We start from the raw sequence: 21,305 nt of genomic DNA, 5'->3' as shown, positions 1-21,305 counted from the left end.
ATTTGTTTCATTTAAGATACTGTATTTTCCAGGTCCAGAATTTCCATCTGGTTCTTTTTCACAGTTTTCCTTTCTCTGCTGAGATTCTCCATCTGTTCACTCATTTTAACTATCTTTTCCTTTAAGGTTTTAAGTATACTCATAATAGCTGTTTTAAAGTCCTGGTGTGCTGATTCTGACATCTGTGTCATCCCCGATCTGATTCTATGGCCTGTTTTCTCTCCTCATAGGAGTCACATTTTCCTGCTTTTTTGCATGTCAAGGAGCTTTTGATTAAATGCTAGACATTATGTTTCTCACATTTTTGAAGGTCTGGATTGTGTCATAATTCTGCTTTAAGAGTATTGAGTTTGGAGGATTAACTCCATCCTACTGAAGCTTATTTTCAGGCTTTGTTAAGTGGGACTAGAGTGTTCTTACTCTAGGGCTAGAGTATCCCTGCAGCTAAGGTCTGCCCTTTCTGGAATCTCAGCTGAATGTCCGGGGTGTTCGGCAGGGTCTGTCACTTTGGTTGTCAGAATGCCAGCATCTCCCAGCCCTGTGTGAATTTCCATTCAGTTCACAGCTTCCCAGTAGCTTTTCTCTACCAGGCCTCTGGAGTCTCACCCTGCACATGTGCAGCTTCATATTGGCCAAAGGCTCAGTGAACCCCTGTGAGATTTCTGGAACTCCTTCTGTGCACAGCTGCCTCCTCTCCCTTACCCTGTTCTACTAATTCTGGCCGTCTCAGAGCTCCAGTCTTTGTTGCTTCCACCCAGTGAGACTGCTGATCTGTTTGGGCTCCACTTCTCCTGTGCCATGATTTGAGAAGTGCCCATAGGTAGAAATCCAGGATGACTATGGGGCTCGTTTTGTATGTTTCCTGCCTCTCAAGGATTACAGACCTGTCTCTCTGTTGTCCAATGACTCTAAAGAATTGCTTCATAGATTTTGTTCAGTTTCACAGCTTTCTATAAGAGAAGTTAAATATGATACCTGTTACTCCTTCATGGCCAGAACTGGAAGCTAAATATGGGTTTGATGTCACGCAGACCTGGGTTTGGACCCCAGCTCTGCCTCTTAATGGCTCTGTGACCTAAAGCAGGTTATTTCATCTCTTTGAGCCTCAGTGTCTTTACCTAAGAAACAGCAGGTTATTGTGAGGACCAAATAAAACAAAGCACACTTAGCACAGTGCTTGGCACACAGAATTGTCTCAGTTCTCAGCAGCTTTTTTTTTCTTTTCTTTCTTTCTTTTTTTTTTTTTTTTTTGAGACAAAGTCTCCCTCTGTCACCCAGGCTGGAGTGTAGTGGTGCCAATCTCTGCTCACTACAACCTCCGCCTCCTGGGCTCAAGCAATTCTCCTGCCTCAGCCTCCCAAGTAGCTGGGATTACAGGCTTCCACCACCACACTGGGCTAATTTTTGTATTTTTAGTAGAGATGGGGTTTCACCATATTGGCCAGGCTGGTTTCAAGCTCCTGACCTCAAATGATCCTCCCGCCTTGGCCTCCCAAAGTCCTGGGATTACAGGCATGAGCCACTGCGCCTAGCTCCCAGCAGCCTTTATTCTCACTTATATGTCCTTTGCTGGTGAGGCTGCCAACCACATTGGATTAAATTAAATGACAACTGCTGTCATTTACATAGTGAATTAAGCATATCATTATTGAGGAATAAATCCCTGGTGATGGTAATTTTGTTAAACATTCATGCTATCCAGTTAACTTTAGGATGTTTTTTGGTCTCCTTAGTATAGGCAGAAAACTTCTTAGCCCTAAAGGTAAGAAAGCCAAAAGCGTGCAGTGAACAATTCATGAAAATATAGCTTAAATCTTCTGGCTTTGGCTAGGAAGGACTTTCACAGCCAAGGAGGAGGTAGCCTGTGTTTATTCACTCATGCTTGTTGCCCAGCACCTCCTATGTGCCGGCCCTGGCTCAGGGCTCGAGACACAGTGGGGCCAGAGGCAGGTTCCTGCCCAGGGCGAGCAGGTGTCCAGAGCGGGACAGCCGCCACTGGCCAGGTGACTGCAGCGTGGTACCTTTTTTTCTTTTTCTTTTTCTTTTTCTTTTTTTTTTTGAGATGGAATCTTGCTCTGTCGCCCAGACTGGAGTGCAGTGACGCGATCTTGGCTCGCTGCAACCTCCACCTCCCAGGTTCAAGTGATTCTCCTGCCTCAGCCTACCCAGTAGCTGGGATTACAGGTATACGCCACCACACCTGGCTAATTTTTGTATTTTTAGTAGAGACGGATTTTCACCATGTTGGCCAGGCTGGTCTTGAACTCCTGATCTTAAGTGATCTGCCCGCCTCAGCCAAAGAGCTGGGATTACAGCCACATGGTGCCCTTTAATGATGAGTCAGCCCACTTGGAATATGAATCTATCCTATTGTGTGGCCCCACCATCCCATGGAGATGCCCTGCCAGCTGGAAGGGCTGTGGAAGCAACACGCTGCACCCCCTCTGCTGTGTAACAAGGGTGCGAATGTGGACGCACTTGAGGCACATCGCCCAGAGATGAGCAGCCCCCGGCCAGAACGCTGATCCTCCGCAGCACCCCGGAGGGCGCCGAGTTCTGCGCAGCAATTCCAGGTGCAGCGAGGTCCTGCAGGGCTCCTCTGTGGGCAACATCCTCGTTAGTGTCTTCCCCACGCCGTCCATTTTTAATGTGTTCTTTGCCAAATGCATTCCTTTTCATTCCACCTCTCCCTTTTCTTTATTTCCCGGCTCCTTTTTGATATTTACTTTTACTTGGACACATACCCACACACAGAAAAACCCTTTTATGCTCTTTTCAGTGACCTTTTTTTTTTCCCTCAGCAGGCAGCACTGGGGGTTCTTTTTTTCTCATCCTTCCTCCTATTTAAAATTTAATGGGTGTCTTTCTGTTCCCCTCTCCTTCAGTCTGCTGTGGGCAACTGCTGAAAGAGGCTGTGGCAGACAGGACCACGTTTGGCGAGCTCATCCAGCCCTTCTTTGAAAAGGAGATGGCAGGTAGGCCACGTTCCCACTAACTGTCACGACCTTACAGGCTCCAGAGAGAACTTTCTTTTTGTGAGGCTCTCTGAACATTCAGGGGCTCAAAATTGGGGAGAACAGCCAGGAAATGGAAATTGGGTTTTCTTGTAAGCAAAGGCTCTGCTGCCTGCTTCCGGTAAGGCCTCTTGGTGTCTGAGCCCAATCCCCAGTGAGGTGAGTTTGTGGATGTGGGGGGGTTATCCCTGATGGTTTAGGATGTTCCTATTTCTCAAGACGGTTGGCTTTTCATAACTGGTACCACTTAAAATTGAGAGCCAGGAGAGGCCACAGACCTCCCCACATCCTTTTTTTTTCTTTTTTTGAGACAGGGTATCAATCTGTCACTCAGACTGGAGTGCAGTGGTGCAGTCTTAGCTCACTACAGCCTCAACCTCCTGGGCTCAGGTGATCCTCCCACCTCAGCCTCCCAAGTAGCTGGGACTACAGGTGCGTGCCACCATGCCTGGCTAATTTTTTGTATTCTTTGTAGAGATGGGATTTCTCCATGTTGCCCAGGCTGATCTTGAACTCCTGGGCTCAAGCGATCCTCCTGTTTCAGCCTCCCAAAATGCTGGGATTACAGGTGTGAGCCACCACTTCCTGCCCCCACATCCTTTATTATTTGGTATATAAAAATACTGTGGGCAAATATTCCAATTTAATCAGCACTTAGAAGCCAGAAGTTTCAGACAGCTTTGCAGATGTGAGTGTTGACCGGCATTGGTCCTCAGCAGTTAGATGCTCGCCTGTTTGACAGGCGAAGCAGGATCAGATCCTCTTTCCAGGTGCCCTCTGTGATTCACAGTCTGAAAGCATTCCTAGGATCTGACCCACAGTAAGGGCACCTTTGGGAGCATTCTAGTCAGGCTTCCTGAGTCCACGAAGGAGCCTCAGAGAAGGGACTGAGCTGCTGAGGCCACACAGCCAGTTGGCGACTGGGCTTCTGGGGATCCTGCATCTGTCTCTTCCCTGGGGCAGTGAATTTCCCACTCACGCACCCACATCTTCCTCCCCTGCACATGCTGCAGCTCCTCCCAGCAGTCAGTGCACACCCACTTATCAAGTCTGTTGTGAACACGTGCTTATTGTGAAGAAAATGAATTCCAGAAGCAGCTGCCATTATAGTGAGCAGTGCGGGCATTGGCTAGGAATCCTCCTGGTGGAAGCTTGTGGCCTTCTCCTATCACTTTCTAGATGGAGCAGGTTGATGAGGAGGAAGCACATGAAAACAGGCTCTGTCCTCCCAGCCATCCTCTGCTTGGGCCTCCCGGGGAGATGTCCTGGCCAGCCCTCCTAAGTCCCTCCTTAAGATGTCCTAGTCCGCGGGGTGGAGTTCAAGTGTGTGGAGTAGGAGCCGTCAGACGCAATGATCTGTGTAGGCTCAGGGCAGTGAGCGGGTCTGGTCCTGGGTGTCTGCGGCGGCCACAGAATGAGGTGATCTGTGTAGGCTCAGGGCAGTGAGCAGGTCTGGTCCTGGGTGTCTGCGGTGGCCACAGAATGAGGTGATCTCTGTACGTGCAGGGCAGTGAGCGGGTCTGGTCCTGGGTGTCTGCGGTGGCCACAGAATGAGGTGATCTGTGTAGGCTCAGGGCAGTGAGTGGGTCTGGTCCTGGGTGTCTGCGCTGGTCCACAGAATGAGGTGGAGGTAGGAGGCACCAGGGAGGGTGAAAACCAGCACAAGCTCTTATGCTTCCCAGCCTGGTTCAGATTCCAGCGCTGCCCTCACCAGCCATGTGGCACCAATAAACCACCCTGCCCTTCTCGAAGCCCCAGGCTTCCCGGTGACAGGATGGAGGTAGAGGTCCCTTCCTGCAAGGTTGTCCTGAGGAGCAGCCCTCATGCACATGCACAGGGTCTGGGAGGCCACAGGGCAGCTGCTGCTCTTCAAATCTACCTAGCGGCCGGGCGCGGTGGCTCACCCGTCATCCCAGTGGGCACGGTGGCTCACCCCTGTCATCCCAGTGGGTACGGTAGCTCACCCCTGTCATCCCAGCACTTTGGAAGGCCGAGGCGGGTGGATGTTTTCAGCTCAAGAGTTCGAGACCAGCCTGGCCAACATGGCAAAACCCCATCTCTACTAAAAATACAAAAAAAAAAAAAATTAGCCACGTGTGGTGGTGGGCGCCTGTAGTCCCAGCTACTCGGGAGGTTGAAGCAGGAGAATCGCTTGAACCCGGGAGGCAGAGGTTGCCGTGAGCCAAGATTGCACCACTACACTCTTGCCTGGGTGACAGAGTGAGACTCAGTCTCAAAAAAAAAAAAAAAAAAGCCACAGTAGCAAGCAGCAGCAATGGCAGAGTACCTGTTGCATCCTCAAGCATAATTTCTCTCCATTTCTCTCCAAATTCCCATTTACTGGCATGGGGATTAGCACCCTAAAAATGAGTGAATGTGATACCAAATTAACCTAATGTATATAGTTTCAAGTGTTGCTAGTAGTATTCCATAGTATGCCTGGAAGATAATTTAATTCCCCACTAACAAGCATAGTGGTTCAGAAACAGAGACAATGGCCAAGCAGCTGAGGTAGTGCCAATCGGCCAACACCAGGGAAGGGTCTGCAGGAATTCTTTGACTCTTCTTGCAGCTTCCTTGTCCATTTGAATTTTTTTCAAAATATAAAATTACAAAAATAAATATTTTGGTGGTTTCCAGATTTGCAGTCCTTCAATAATACTAAAATGCACACTCTTGTATGGAGAAACATCCCTGGTGATCTTATTAGGATACCCTGAGGCCTGAGTCAGCGGTGATGCCCATGAACAGTGGCAGTGGTGATGCTGTACTGCCGTACGCTCCCACCATCAGTGTGCGAATGCTCATTCCCTGCCTGTCTTTGCCATCTCTGGGTACTGCCAGTGTATTTGTCTTCTGTTACTTCATAACAAATGTCATGGTTTAGAACAACACAGATTTATCTTGCAGTTCTGTAGGTCAGAAGTCCTGAAATCCAGGTATTAGTAGGGCTGTGCTCCTTCCTGGGGCACTTGAGAGGATTTACTTCCCTGCCTTTTCCAGCTTCTGGGGGCCATCCCCATGCCTTGGCTCGTGGCCCCTTCCTCTGTCTTCAAAGCCAGTAGAGTAGCATTTTCCAATCTCTCTCTCTCTGACCTCTGCTTCTGCTATCACACCTCCCTCTCTGACTCTGACCCTCTTACTTCCTTCTTATAAGGACCCTTGGGATGACCCAGAACCATCCAGGATCATCTCTTCATCTCCAGATGCTTAATTTAGTCCCCTTTGCAGAGCCCTTTTTGCCATATCAGGGAACATATTCACAGGTGCCAGCGATTAGGATGTGGACATCTTTTTGGGAGGTATTATTCTGCCTGCCATGGCCAGCCATTTGAATCTTTGCCACTTTGTTACGTGACAAAAGATGTATTTATTTTTAATTGTGGTCTTTTGATTGTAGGTAAGGTTGGTAAAGTTGAACGTATTTTCATAAGATAATTGGTCACGTGTGTTTTATCTTTGTGAACCACCTCTCTATAGCCCTGGCCTATTAACTGTTTTTCCCTTTGCCCATTTTCCAATTAAGCAATTTTTTGTCCTAATTGGTTTGTCAGTGCTCTTTGCATATTAGGGTTGTTTATGTTTTTCCATTAATTTTTCTTTATACTTACATTCTATATTTTATCTCTGTTTCAAGTCACGTTATAATTTTGTAGTTTTAGCAATTGCTTGGAAAGAGAACAGTGACTCATCGCGGCCCTTTAGTTCTCAGGCATCGTGGGATGTCACGGTTGCCAAGAAGGTCATATGAGGATGTTGGTTTTTTATGAGGTCACGGAGCACTCGGCCTCCTGGTTTCCTCATCTCCTCTCTCCTCACCATCTGACAGCACAGTCTTATCTTCCTCGTCTTATAGGGAGTTGGGTGTTTACAGATCCTTAATTAATCATCAGATATGGGCACCATTTTGCTGACTTATTCAAACTGTATCTTTTGAGTAAATGGGACCTATTGTTACTTCCTCTTCGAGAGACAGAAATGAATTTGCTTGAATCAAAGCTCGTCAACTTTGTACAGAGCCGGCTTAATTCATCCACCACTAAAAGCAAACCCAAGAGTCCTTTCAAAGGTGGTCCAGGCGCAGAGTCGTTTTTGTGTTTGTTTTTTGTTATTTGGGGGATGCAAAGGAGGCTGACGGCACAATTCCCAATTTTCTATAAAGTTAGCGAGACCCGGATCACTTCGATCTTCAATGTTTCATGCTAAATTTTTTCTTCCACAGCTTTTTGTTTATTTAGACTATGTACCTCTATACTTTCACTCTTCCTACAAAATTAAAGACACAACAACAACCAATATCATATCTCCCTAACGGAAGCAATAAATTCTGTCATTTCACTAATCCTGATCTCGCAGGGATAACAAAGAATGCATTTACATTCATAACCACTAACAGGGTCTCATTAGTGGGCTGTGGAGAAGCTGCCGAGAAAACCAAAGCGCTCAGCTCGCAGAGCAGGAGCGCTGGAACCACCCAGGTCTGGCAGGGGCCCACTTCACCGCCAGCTGAAACAGGAAGAAAATTTAAATGATTCTCGACAGAATTTGGTTTTGAAGAGTTCAGGCTGAACAGGGAAACTCTGCCTAGCCGACCACAGCCTGCTTATTTATGAATAAGCCCAGCTGGCTGAGGCCCCCTCCTTCCCGAATTGAGCATTGGTGACATCTGTGACTTAGGGGTCCCCTAGTCTGCAGGTGTACCCCACTGTTTGGGTTTGAGAGGTGGTGATTAACCACATCCCTTCCCCTCACCCTGAGTTCTGAACCCGACAGGAGACAGACCTCAGAGTTTGCTGAGAGCATAGAATGGATAATGTGGCTGAGAACCCAGGTCACAGTTAGGCTTAACGTGCCCCTCGGAGGCCAGGCCTGGAGACAAGCCACCCATTGTATGGCCATACTCCAGTGGTGGGGACAGGGAGATGGGCCCCCACGCTTGCCCCAGGAAGAGCCCTGACTGAGTGGAGGCAGATGTGGAAGGAAATTCCTCTGCACTGTGGGCCAGGGCCTGCCAGCGGGAGGATGGGAGAGCCGGAGGGACTCGGCCTGTCTTGGAGTGACTCCCCACTCTGGGGAAGAGGGAGGCCACAGGGTGAAGGGAACAGTGGAATTCAGCTTCCGAACACTGCCCTGCAACCAGAAGGACCTGCCCTGCCTCCTGAAACTGGAGGACATGCTGCTGTATCCCCTGAGGCTTTCAGAACTTCCAGAAGAGGAGCTGCTGGTTGGTGCTCTCCCATATACCTTTGGGGAGTCCTTGGAGATATCCCAGATTCCCCTTTTCAATCCTAGGTCTGTTTCAGATATCTCTGTCCTGGGTGCCAGCGGCATTCCTGGGAACATAGGAAAGCACCCAGTCACTCCCCTGCCTGTTAGGAGTTTTCATCTGTAAGGTTCAGGAGCTCAGCAAGTGAGATTATTGTAAAGACATGGAGACCTCATCGCCATGGGGCAGAGGCCCCTAGCATCTCTGAGCTTGCAGGTGTCACTGCCAGAACACCCTGCCATCTAGCCACCCAGTGCAGAAAGCCCATCCCCACCACTCCCCAAGCCAGGCACTATAGATTCTTCCTGGGTACCCCCTCATTGCCCTGGTGGGTACTGGACCTCCTTCCCTGGGGACTCCGCCCTGCCTGTGCTCCCGGCTGCTGGCCTTCTGCTGGTCTTTCACTGGGACCCCTGCCATTGCAGACTTGTGCTTTCTCTCCACTCACCTTGGAGCTGCGTGCCCCAGAGATGTGCGCTTTTGTTATTGTGCATCCCTGCCACCCTCACAGTCACCATCACCACCATCACTGGCTCAGCCAAATAGATTCAGATGTCATCTTTTCCCCGTGGAGCCTCTTGCTCTTATCCCCACTCCAGGCCTCATGATGTTATATCCCAGCCGTGACCTCTGCAGACTTAGTTATGTTCTTTTTTTGTCCTCACAGGTGCTGCCAACACCTCCTTCTTTCGAATCAGCAGCAAAATTAATAACTGTACTGTTTTCCCATCTTTCCACATTTACTGGGCAAAGGACCCCAGGGCCCCATCTTAGCGCATCTTCAGTCCCTTGATCCCAGGCTCTTGGTGATGGCACTGTGGACAGAGGACTGAGGAGATGCTTATTCTGTACCTGGACTTTGAAATATATAGGTCTGACCCCCTAAACTCGTTCTGACTTGAGCTGCAGTGAACAGAACAAATTTATTCCCCAGGGCTCCGCACGTGGAGTTCTTTATGCAGGCAACCTCCATTAAAGTCACCAGGAGTTTGCTCTGCATACGATAAACAGGGTCGAGCTTAAATCATGCAGCCTTAGTTGCCAGGGAGCTCCTGTCACTTTTACACTAGTACAAAACAAGTAAAAATGACTCTGGGCTTTTGGAAAAATAAGTTCTCAGCTATTTCTGTATCATTTAAAATGAGATGGTTGCTGCTGATGGACTCCATTGCCACCGTGTTCTACGGCATGTGTACAGATGTCCTCTTTCCTCTCTGAACTCAAGCAAAGGCACTACTAGATCTCAGTTCTTTGCTTAAATCAGCGGTGGCTCACAGTGGCCACCACTGCCAAATGATGTCCTCAGCTCTTTCCCCATAGCTCCATTCCTACCAAAGGGTGTTTGAAATTTCTGAATTCTGGAGGCCCAGAGCTTCCTAAGTAAATTGGCCATAATTCTGTCTTTGCCTCTTGGAATGTCGCTTCCCGATTTTCACTTAATATAAAATGAGCCCTGCTCATGGGCCTCACTCTATTGTTCAAACTCACCCAACATAAAGAAGTCTGAAGTCTGCACTGCTTTATTTTTAGCCTTTCTCATGAGAATTTTAGCCATAAATTAGGGTCCAGGGACTGTTGATGGTGGATATAACCTACTTCCAGGTTGCCGGGCCCAGTGAATGGTACAACGCCGGCTCTTCAGCCAGAAGGCTTAGCTTCTGCCCTGGCTCAAGGAACTGTTCCCGTTCTCATGAGTTGCTTGGACTTCCTCTGGAGGGTGGTTATCCAGGGAGGAGATGAAAAACAGCCAAAGGCGGATCTTGTCCTTGCTGGTTTATGTCTTTGCTCCAAGTGCGTGAGATGTTTATCTCAGCCTGTCCACAGCGCACTCGGAACATGCTGGAACTGCATGGTCAGGAGCCCACCAGCCATGCCATGTCCCTAGCAGTGGTGCTTCTGAGCTAGACTCTAGCTTTTCACATCTGTCTCTGCATACACTCTGCAACACCTGCCCAACTGGCTCGTCGGCCCAGTTACAGTGAGCTCCTAACTGGCAGCTGCCCCTGTGGCCCCGCCCCCCCAGCATCTCCCAACAGCTAAAGCAGTTCAGTTGTAGGAAGGCCCACATTCCTTGGCACATACCAGACATATTCCTTTCTTATTGTCAGGAGGGAAGACAGCTATTTAATTGGTAATGACTTTCCCCTAAAAGCGAAAGTCCTGGTATGTAGGAAAGGTGATGTGGAAGACAGATCATTATCGAGTTGTTACCTGTGCCCCTCCCACACGTCCCTACATTTCCTAAACATTTCTGTCTGGGAAAGGTCCCTCATGGCCTAATAGAACCCGAGAAAAGGAGGGAGATTTTAGAGAGTTTCAAGAAGCTAATTTTCACCCTTTCTGGTAATGAGACCTCACCCTAGCAAATGCAGCCATCGTAATACAAACAAGCCAAATCAGCCCCCAATTGGGATGATGATGTGTTTTCAAGAGCCTTCCATGAGTCCAGATCCCAGGAGGCGTGGATCAGAGCTCAGCCAAAGTGCTGCATTTTTAAGGGGGAATTAATATTCTCATCACTAAATGCACACTAAAGATCGACAATAGACCAGTTTTTCTCTTTTGTTAAAAACTTGCAAAGAGTTGCTGAGTTGAAAGACAAAGTAAATCTCCCCATCTGAGGAGGTAAGCGGAATGCTATTTCTTGTTTTTAGCAGAGCAGCCTCGGCGAGCTGCAAGCTGTCTTCCCGTGGAGGGGAGACCCTGAGGGACCCTCTGCCCGTTTCCAGCAAGCCTTTGCATGCGGTGTGTTTGTACTCGCTGAAGACAGCGCGTGACTCTCTAAATAATTTACAAGTTGATTAATAGACTCACAGGGGTATAATTAGAAGAGGGAGAGACAGTGGGTACAGTAACCGGTACAGTGCTTGGGGGAACAGGAGCCTTTATTTTTTTAAAGAAACTTTCTAGGGTGCTGGGCGTTTGAAGATAAGTTGGGAAGAGCTCAGTGCCTCTTCTCTTTTGAAGTGGAAATAGGGCAGTTTGAATCCGTCGAGTTTAATTTTTCACAAGCTTTAGGGGCCCCGCAGTGCAACTCCCTTTTTATTATTGAAAAAACTCTACATTTTTCTTTCATTTTTCTACACACACACACACACACACACACACGCCAAGCAGTAAGTAATAAACACATTAATTTACTCTTATTCTATGTGGATTTCCTTCGCGTTGCCTCCCCCAGGTGTGTTGGCCTCTGTCCCTTTGGTACCCCCAACCCAGAGCCCCCGCTGTAGGGTGGCCTAGAGGTTTATTAATGGATGCCCCCTGTAATTTATGCATTTTAAAGGAACCCTCACCTCGGTCTGACAATGCTTTTGAAGTAGCTCCTTTTTTCAAGTCAAACTTTTGACTTTTCCGCTGGGACTGCTACAAAGATTTCCTCATGGAAACTAGGTAGGAGTCTTTTTCAGCCAGAGAGAAAGCTGTGGCCAAGATAGCCAAGCAGAGTGGCAGGGTAAAAGCGTTGTTTGCATTGTGGGGGCTGGAGGGCCTAGGAATGAGCACAGTTAGAGGAAGTGGGTGAGCACCTTTGCTTATCAACAGGTTTGTGCCCCCGAGGGTCCTTCTCTTTGATTTTTTTACACTAGGCTTTGATTTTGAAAGTGTGCCTTGTCTCCAGTATGAAAATGATGCTTTGCCAGGAGGCAGCCCCGTCACCAAAAGATCAAAAAGCCTTTGCTCAATGGCTAGTCCAGTGGGGAAACTGAGGCAGTAAGTGATGCCAGATTCACTCATGCATCCATTTGACAACATTGTCTCCCCAAGAAGAATGGGCGCTGCCGGAGGAGGGTAGGTCTGGCCTGCTTAGCGCTGTTCCTTGTCACTGGCTGGAGCCACCATAGGGGCACAGCCAGATTTTCCTGTTGGGCTGAATGTCAGGTGTTGCTGTGTATCAGGCATCCAGATTAAAAAAGAAACCAAACCCAACCCTGACATTTCTGGGAAGTCCAAGGAGAGCCGGAGTGCACAGAATCATCCTTGCTCTGACCAGAGCTTCTAGAAGCGTTTCCCTCTCCGTGGGCAGCCCCAGCGGCTTCAGAGAAGAGCAAACCTCCAGTGCGCTCAGCTGTGAAATTGTCTCTGACAGGCCTGACCCTGGAGGCCCCAGGCCTTCTTCTCCGGTCGGGAGGTCTCTCAGTGTAGCTGTCTAGGCAGCCCTTGGCATGGCTAGAGCTGTGCTCCTGCCCCTCACAGACCCCCCAACGGCAGGTGCAGCTTGAAACCTCTTTCCCTCTGGGAACATCCTCGCCTGACGGGAGCTGACACGGGTTCTTTCTCATTGGGCTGTGAGCGGGGCCTGCAGAGGCAGGGGCAGGACATGAGGGGTGAGGAAGAGGTGGCCCCAGTGACCCTCTGCAGCCTCTACACTTATGATCAGGGAGGTGGGACTTGCTGGGGTTTGTCAACCAGAAGCTGGCTCTGAGGTTTCCTGTGCAAGGGAACTTGGCACAGCCTCATCGGACATGGAGGGAGGGAAGCGGGGACCATGCCCTGCAGCTTCACACCTGTCGCTGCTACTCTGGGTGACAAGGGCACACCCGACAGAAGAAGCAAGATGGGAGCAGAGGGACACGGGAGGGGGAGAGGCGAGGGAAGAGACTTCCCGACATACAGAGGGATGTACCTGCTCCCACCCCCCTCCCTGGGAAGAGCCTGTGGAAGCCAGGGGATGCGGGAGGCCGGGGAAGGGGAACTCCTTCTCCTCACCCCTCACTGCAGACCTCGATTTACCCCATCCACGATCTTGATTGCAGGACTCCGACCTCCCCCCAGCCTTTGGTTGGTTTTTACTGGGAGATGAGATGGCCTCATCTGGGACCTCCCTACCCCAGGATCCCCCTGTTTCTGCTCACGCTGTCTGCTCAGCCGGCTGCTTCAAGGGCTGAGGAGTCAGCTCCCGCAGGGCTCATGGTAGGAGCTCAGCTAGTTTAGTGGAAGAGCGAGCCTGTGGCAGTTGACCTGGGTCCCTGTGGTGTGGACAATCCCAGGGCCCAGATGCTGCCCTCTGCTGCCTGCATTTCTATTCGGGTGAGGTCCCTCTCCATGGGCAGCCCCAGTGGCTTCAGAGAATTAGTCTTTTTTTTTTTTTTTTTTTGAGATGGAGTCTCACTCTGTCCCCAGGCTGGATCACAGTGGCGCGATCTCAGCTCACTACAACCTTCACCTCCTGGGTTCAAGCGATTCTCCTGCCTCAGCCTCCTGAATAACTGGGACTACAGGCGCCTGCCACCACGCCCGGCTAATTTTGGTATTTTTAGTAGAGATGGGGTTTCACCATGTTGGCCAGGTCTCCATCTCTTGACCTCGTGATCCGCCGGCCTCGGCCTCCCAAAGTGCTGGGATTACAGGCGTGAACCACCATGCCCGGCCCAGAGAATTAGTCTTGAAGGAACAAAGAGGAGACAGGTCACAGGGGGCAGCATGCAGCCTGAAGGATTTCTAGAAGGGAGGCAAGTGACTGTCACTCCCAGATGGGAGGGGCCGTGGCTATAGGTCGGGGCTCAGAATCACACAGACTTGGTTCCCATTCAGACTCTGCTTCCTCCCAGCTGTGCTACTGGGCAAGCCATGCGCCCCCTCAGAGCTCCCTTCAGTTTTCCCATCTGTAAGGCGAGCTTTCCTAGGATCCCATTTGTTGCCTTGCTCTATATAAAGGGAATTGTGTCTGTAATTCACTAATTACTTACTATGGTCACTGGTTATAATCACTGATTACTCACCATGATTATTATCAAGAATGGAGTTGCCATCGTCATCATCTTCGTGGTAGTAATGGTACTCACAGCAAGTCCTGTTGGGTGTGAATATATTTTATATATGGGGGATTTTTTATATTTATTTATTTCCCATGACTGCTACCAGCTTTGGGGACCTAGTCCCTGCGGTAACTGGGAACTGACAAAGCTCCAGTTTGCATTACTCTGATGCTCCGTGATATGGTTTGGCTGTGTCCCCACCCAAATCTCATCTTGAACTGTAGTTCCCATAATCCTCACGTGTCATGGGAGGGACGCGGTGGGAGGTAATTGAATCATGGGGGTGGTTACCTCCATGCTGTTCTCGTGATAGTGAGTTCTCATAGGATCTGATGGTTTTATAAAGGGCTTTCCCCCGCTCTGCCCCTTCGCTCTGCACTTTTCCTGGCTGCCGCTATGTGAAGAAGGACGTGTTTGCTTCCCCTTCTGCCATGATTGTAAGTTTCCCAAGACCTCCCCAGCCGTGCAGAACTGTGAGTCCATTAAACCTCTTTCCTTTATAAATTACCCAGTCTTGGGTATGTCCCCCAAGTATCTCTTGTAGCCTAACAAGCTACCCCCCAATTTAATGGCATAAAATGACTGAGTTTATTATGCTCCTGATTTAGTGGGTCAGGGTTTGGGGCAGGACATGGCAAGGAGGCCTCGACTCTGCTCTATGCTGACTTGGGCTTAGGTGGGATGCCTTGAACTGCCTAAGAGAGCTGGGCTGGCTCACCCGGGGATTTACATCTGGATCTCAGTTCTGGCGTCAGCTTGGTTCCTTGGTTTTTCTCCACGTTGCATCTGCAGGGGTAGTGTGTCCAAGACAGATTCTTCATCGCCATGGCTGGTGCCTGGGAGGGCACGCTTGGAATGGCTGGGGCTGGCCAGGCATCTTCCCTCCTCACAGCCTCTCCGTGGGGCTGGCTTCACCTGCCTTCTTACTTGGTGTCTGGCTGCTCCTGGCACAAGCACTCCAGAGAGTTCAAGGGCGGCAGTGGTTGGGGTGGAAGGTGGGGCCAGCGGCCAGGCATCCCATATGACTTCACCACAGACACCCCAGGATACACTTCTGTCTGATTCTATTCACAGAGCTTGTCACTGGGGCCAGCCCAGGTTCCAGGGAGGGGATTGAAACACCGCCCCCCTCCCGCCCCCTGCCCTGGGAGGAGTAGCAAAGAAGGCGTGGCCATCTTTAATCTCCTACACCGGGGAAGGCTTGATGTGAACATTTCAGTTTTGTTCAGGATGGGCTGCACCACGTGCCTGGGAGGCAGCCACAGCCTAAGCAGCCCTCAGGAGCTGGATCCCCAGGCGACATCGGGTGCCACACAGGGGCCTACCGATACCTCTGTGGCTTTGGAGCCCAATGTTGTCCCCATGAAGAGGAGGAAGCCTTGGCTAGGAGGTAAAATGAGTCGCCCAAAGGCAGGCTGCAAGTGGAATGCAGAGCGCAGGGCAGAGTTTGGGCCTCTAGTCCTCATCATCACAGTGCTTGTCCTCCTAAAAGTCAGGTGGCGGCAAGCAGCCCCAGAGCTGGATTGGCTGGATGCAAATCCAAGCTCCACTACCTGTGAGCTGTATGGCCATGGGCAAATCACTTCCTCTTCCTGTGCCTTAGTTTTCTAATCTGTAAAATGGGATACTGTGACTACTTCTTTCATAGGGAGAAAACTACATGAATTAATATTTGTATTAGAACAAAGAGATGCTTAGAACAGGGCCAGGCTCATCATACGCACTGTAGCATACATGCTTGGTGAGTCAATATACTATCATATCTTTTCCCTCCCAGAAAACTGGGCTCATGGTTCTGTTTGCTGCTGACTTTCTTCTCCCAGATTTTGTGGGCTATGGCATCCTTGCTGCCCTTGAGATGTGGGAGAAAAAACTGGTTCTAAGCCCTGAATTCATTAAAATGGAAGGAAAATCGTGTTCCTTAAACGCTTTGATCTGCAGTGTACACTTAGTGAATACATCACTCTTTAAAATAATCCAGTTCACATGCAGACTGGCCGACCTCTGCTCATTTTCCCAGATACTTTCATATTCCATTGAAAGATGTAAAAATGTACTTTAAAATAAGAATTGTCAAATCATTCTGCACAGCGTGGCTAGCTGAGCATTTCCAATAGAGAAGTTTTACTAATTTGCTAAGTGATGTACCAGTTGTTTATAGAAGAATGTCTATTTTTGAATGGTCTCTTTTGTCACCTAAAACTTCATTTGAAAGGGACAAACTGGCCAGGCGTGGTGGCTCACGCCTATAATCCCAGCACTTTGGGAGGCCGAGGCAGGCAGATCACCTGAAGTCAGGAACTCAAGACCAGCGTAGCCAACATGGTGAAACCCCATTTCTACTAAAAATACAAAAAAAATTAGCCGGGCCTGGTGGCGCACTTCTGTAATCCCAGTCACTCATGAGGCTGAGGCAGGAGAATCTCTTGAACTCAGGAGGTAGAGGTTGTAGTGATCCGAAATTGCACCACTGCACTCCAGCCTGGGCAACAGAGCGAGACTACTCCGTCTCAAAAAAAAAAAAAAAAGGGACAAACTGAAATATTCACTGATGGGCATCTCTGCCCCTCAGGTAGCTGTGTCAATGCTGTGTGGGTACCTCAGTCTTGTCTTTGCCTTTTGCCTGAGTAGACATGGTAAAGAAGGGAGTGACAGAAAGTGGGTGGCCCTCTCCAAGGGAGGAGGGGCACAACATGGCCTCCTAGTCTGCAGGGCACCCAGGGCTGATGTACTTACTTCTCTGGACTTGAAAGAAAATCCAGTATGAAAACATTGTTATTTCCTGGCGCCATTGTCTGCCAGGCAATTTTAAACGTTGTTAAGCAGTAGAGATATTAGAGTAGAAACGTTGGCGTCTAAGAAAACCATGGAAGGCATCTGTTTCATCTCCTACTTGGGGAACCAAGGCCCGGCCAGATGGGGGTTTGTCTGGGGCAATTGACTTGAGTTTACCAAAAAGCAAGCTAGATCCAGTAGCCTTACCCTCCCTTAGGAATTGCAGGATGTGGCCGATGGAACAATCCTGGTTTCTCCTCATTCTCTTCTCCAGGGTTTGGAAATGTTCTGTGCGTTGCTGGCGACGTTCACTTGGGGGATGCAGAACCCATGTTTCACCAGCAGGTGGTAGTAAATAACAAACAAACGGCATCACCAACGGAAACACCTGGCGCCAGGTCCTGGCACTGGGGCGCTGCAGGGCCTTCAGGGCACGCAGGATTTCTGGTGACAGCAGCGAGACGGGCTTGCAGGCCCAGCTGCCGGGAATCAGTGCCATCCCGAGAGTGACGGCCTCCAGAGATGGGAGGCGTTCGGCTTTCCTTGAATTAAGTCAGGGCCTGGGCAAACCTCCCAGCAGCCTAGAGTAGAGCCCCTGGTGGGATGCGAGCCCCGCTTCTTTCAGGCACCAGGTTGTGTGAAATGGAAATTAAAAAACAAAACCAAAAGCAACCACTTTTCCTCCTCCACAGTCCTGTTCCTTTTGTAAGATTCCCTGGACCTCCTGGATCCTATTGGGATCCTTCAGGAGGGGCGGGACCCAGGGACCCAGGGACCACAGGAGAAAGAGAAGCAAATGCCGGCCTCCCCCATGAACACTGATGCTCATCTTGACATCAATTTCAAGGAGGGCTTGAAGAAGGAAAGAAGTTACACAGGGCAGTTTGAAGCGAATGTGAGGGATGAGGAGAGGGAGTGTGGGTGCGGTGTAGGTATGTAGGTGTGTTTGCTAGATGTGTTTGTGTAATGAGGGTGTGTGCTTCATGTACTGTGTGTGGATAGGTGGGTATACAGTATGTGTTGTGCACATGGTGGGGTGTAGGGGTGTGGGGGTGTGTAGTGTGTGTGTGTGTGTGTGTTTGTAGCTGAGTGCATGAGCACGTCTGTGTGTGTGCGTGCCTGTGTGTGTTGTAGTGTGTCAGGTGTCGTGTGTGTAGACATGTATGTAGTGTGTGGGGGAGTTTATGAGTGTGCATGGAGGGGTGACGTGTGCAGGGCATGTGCAAGGGTGTGTGGGGAGGTACTCAGCTCTTTCCTGTTTGCCCTAGGGTGCCAAGGAGGGTCACACGGCTTACTGTGAGTCTAGCAATCAACCTTAGCATGTTTTTTGCCTTTAAGCCACTGGCTGAAGGAGCTATTTCCTTCTCTCCACTTTTTGTCCTATCTTTATATGCCAGCCCCAGAAACCTTAGTGTCCCTCATATCTTCTCCCTCAACAATAACTGATGGGCAGAAAGCCAAGGTCCCCGCAGGGCTGGCTCTGCGGTGCGGACAGCAGGCGGCGGCGTGGCGCAGCAGGAGGGGCCTCTGGTGCCTGCTGGAAAACTGCAAGCTGGTCTGGGTGCTCTCTCCGAGTCCTTTCCTACTCACACCCATCAGCTCTGGAGCTGGTTGTGACTGAGGGTGACTGAAGCCAGACCTGCAGCCCGGGAGGAGTCAGTGCCGCCCAGTTGCATCTCATGGGTGTTGGGACTCCTGTCTGGAGCCGTGGAACTGCTGTGCAGGAGGGAGCCCAATGGGATCCTGGGCCTTTAGACAGGACTCCTTCCCGTTCGAGACAGGAGGGTGGGACACAGGCCCGCGGTGGGGAGTGGAGGCCTGGGAGCATCCCACTTGCCACCATGGATCCCCATCTACCCCCATGCCAAGCGCCAAGCACACCCAGCCCCATGGGGAATAAAGGGATTGAGATTTGAATAACCTGGAGGTCAACTCAAGGACTGCCATCTTTTATGGAAGACCTTGAGAAAAAAAAACAAAACCAAACGAAACCATGTGGTGTGGCCTTATGAAATAATGAGATACTCATATCTTGCACTTGGCTAAATTTAGGGCTGACAGAACACTCCAGAGAGGTAACCCTTGGCGGTAGCTTTGTATGAAGGGTGAGATGTTAACTGTCAAGCCCAGAAATCAAGCCTGAGGCATCTGACTTAATGGTGAAAGACTTTAGACCGCACTGAAAAATCTCTATCTGAGAGGAGGAGAAAGGGTAAATGGACGGCATTATCAAGAGGACTCGAAACTTCTGGCAGAGCACAGTGAACCAAGGAGCAGCTTGTTCTCAGCTTTGTGCTGAGCTGGCCGGTCAGACCATGTAGGGCTGGAAACGTGAGTCCATAGCTGGCAGGAAAAACCAAACAAGCCGCAGCAAAACAGACACCGAGCCTCAGAGAGGCTGGGACAGGAGACATGGGTGGGTTTGGGGAATTTACACTAAAGGTGGGTTTTTCAGGGTTCACCCCTCACCCCTCAACCCTGCGTGCTGCCACTGAGGAGAGATGCTGACTGGGAAAGGTCGGTAGCCTCAGAGCAGCACCCAGTGGGGTCTGTTGCTTGTCTTGACCCAGATGGGAGAGCCCTACCAGGATCCAGGATCCCTGTGCGCTGGGAGAGGACCAGTGCAGCTCCTTAGCCACGCAGCCCCAGTGAGGAACTGTGAGCCAAAATGTGTTGCTGTTCCTTATAAAAGGTTAAAGGACTCAAACGAGGAGCTTTCGCAGGACTGCTAACACAGGCAGATGTGGGCAATTGCCCGTGATGCCAGGCTTCTGGGCAGAGCTTCCGGAACTGGTGGAGTTACAGGATGGCTGGAGGCCACCCACACTGCAGGTCCCCCAAAAGGGAGAGCCGCCCATGGCCTTCGGGGGAGATTGTGTCCTTTGTCACTTTAGGAACGGTCTCTCACAGGGGCCATTTCAATCTGTTTTAAGCATTAAATGGTTTCCTTTAAAAAAAAAATCACATTTTTAGTGGAAAACTTTAAACACATCTAAAAAGCAGAGAGAATAGAATAATGAACCTGTAGGACCCATCGCTAGTATAATGAACCTCACGTGCTTGTGGCCACCCTTGTTGCATCTAGAACCACCCTCCCCTACCCCAGAGACCCCTCCCAACAAACCCCAGGTGCTAGTGCTCATTCTTTTGGCTGCATATTTAATTCACGAGTGGGTGATCACGTAGAGATGAATGGAACGACTGAGACGAAGCGTCTCCCTTGGTTATTTTCTGTTGCCGCAGGACCTGATTCAGTGCTTGGTGAGAAAAGTCCTTAAGTTCTCTGGCCCATGAACACTTGAGGAACTAAAGAACTTCCTGGGTTTTGGAAATGGTTCCCTTTTTTCCTTCCCTCCCTCCCTTCCTTCCTTCCTTCGTGTTTATTAGGTGCTTTCCATGGGCCCAGTACTGTGCCAGGTGCTGGGGTATAGCAATAAGCCTGACCCTACTGGGGGGATCCCTGCTTTCATGGGGTGGGGGTTGGGGTGGGAATGCAGGTATTAAGTGGATACTACATCAGTTGTTACTGATGTGCGCTTGTGATGAGCCCTTCCAGGAAGTGCTGGCTGCAGAGCCTGTGTTTCCTGATTCCTGCAGAGAGGGGTTTGTTTGGGTTTTGGCTCAAAGTGGGAACCAGCGTGAGCATTCCCTTTCTTCCTCAATCTTTTGGAAATTTGGCCCTCCCTGCCTCCGACATCCCCAGCACTTCCTACTTCTGTGACCTCTGCTTTCCTGCCAGGTTTGTGTTGCATTACATCTGGGTCCCCTCTCACCTCCACCACCCTGGGCTCCATGAGCAAGGGCTTGGGTCCGATTCATGGAGCGTGAAGTGGCGGCCACCCTTCCCCCTCCCTCTGTGTGTGTGTGTGTGTGTGTAGCATGTATGTATGTATATATATTAATATAGTCACATATGAATATATATTTAAGTTAGACCATGTATACAAGCCGTTTATTTACCTGCTTTTTTCTCATTCTGTCATAGACTTCTGCCTCAACCTGTCTATATTAACTTTGCAAGTTAATATAGAGATTGTTTTTAAAAGATTGTCTAATATTCTATTGCAGAGATGTACCTTCTTTGATTTAATCTGTCCTCTATTGATGGACATTCTAGATCATTTCCAATTGTCACTATTGTAAACAACACTGAAATGGACATCTTTGTATACACATCTTTTTCCCCTCTGTGCTATCATCTCTTAGGTTCAAGTTCTTAGAAATAGGATTGCTGGGTCAAAAGACACGTACATTTTAAATTTTGATGCAAGTTGGGAAATTCTCTCTAGAAATCTTTGTCAACTAACAGAAAAAACAAAAACAAAAACCTCATTGTATTTCTATCTGGCCTTCCATTTTTCCCTCAAGTCAGATTTCTCCTCAGTTGAGAAACTTTGTATTGGTTTGTAAGTGGCCAATGTGAGGAACTCAGGGGCTCCAGGCCATTGGGTAATGAGGCAGCAGAACAGTTGGGGGTGTTATGGGCCGGGGATC

At 49.6% G+C, this 21,305-nt stretch overlaps 1 protein-coding gene across 6 annotated transcripts in view; it reads left to right on the top strand.

The window, feature by feature from the left end:
- AK8 (adenylate kinase 8) overlaps positions 1-21,305 on the top strand; it is a 151,802-nt gene that overhangs the window by 60,191 nt on the left and 70,306 nt on the right. For 5 of the 6 annotated variants that reach the window (XM_063696824.1, XM_031014367.3, XM_063696825.1 and 2 more), the window contains one exon: positions 2,886-2,975. In XM_063696824.1, the coding sequence (XP_063552894.1) occupies positions 2,886-2,975 (90 nt within the window). Of the gene's footprint in view, positions 1-2,885; positions 2,976-17,085; positions 17,463-21,305 lie in introns of those variants that run through there. The other variant, XM_055351426.2, reaches the window with a different exon arrangement.

Source organism: Gorilla gorilla, chromosome 13 (assembly GCF_029281585.2).
Source record: "Gorilla gorilla gorilla isolate KB3781 chromosome 13, NHGRI_mGorGor1-v2.1_pri, whole genome shotgun sequence".
Lineage (NCBI taxonomy): Eukaryota > Metazoa > Chordata > Mammalia > Primates > Hominidae > Gorilla > Gorilla gorilla.
The sequence above is the reverse complement of the archived record's forward strand: the minus strand, read 5'-3'. Positions and strand labels throughout refer to the sequence as shown.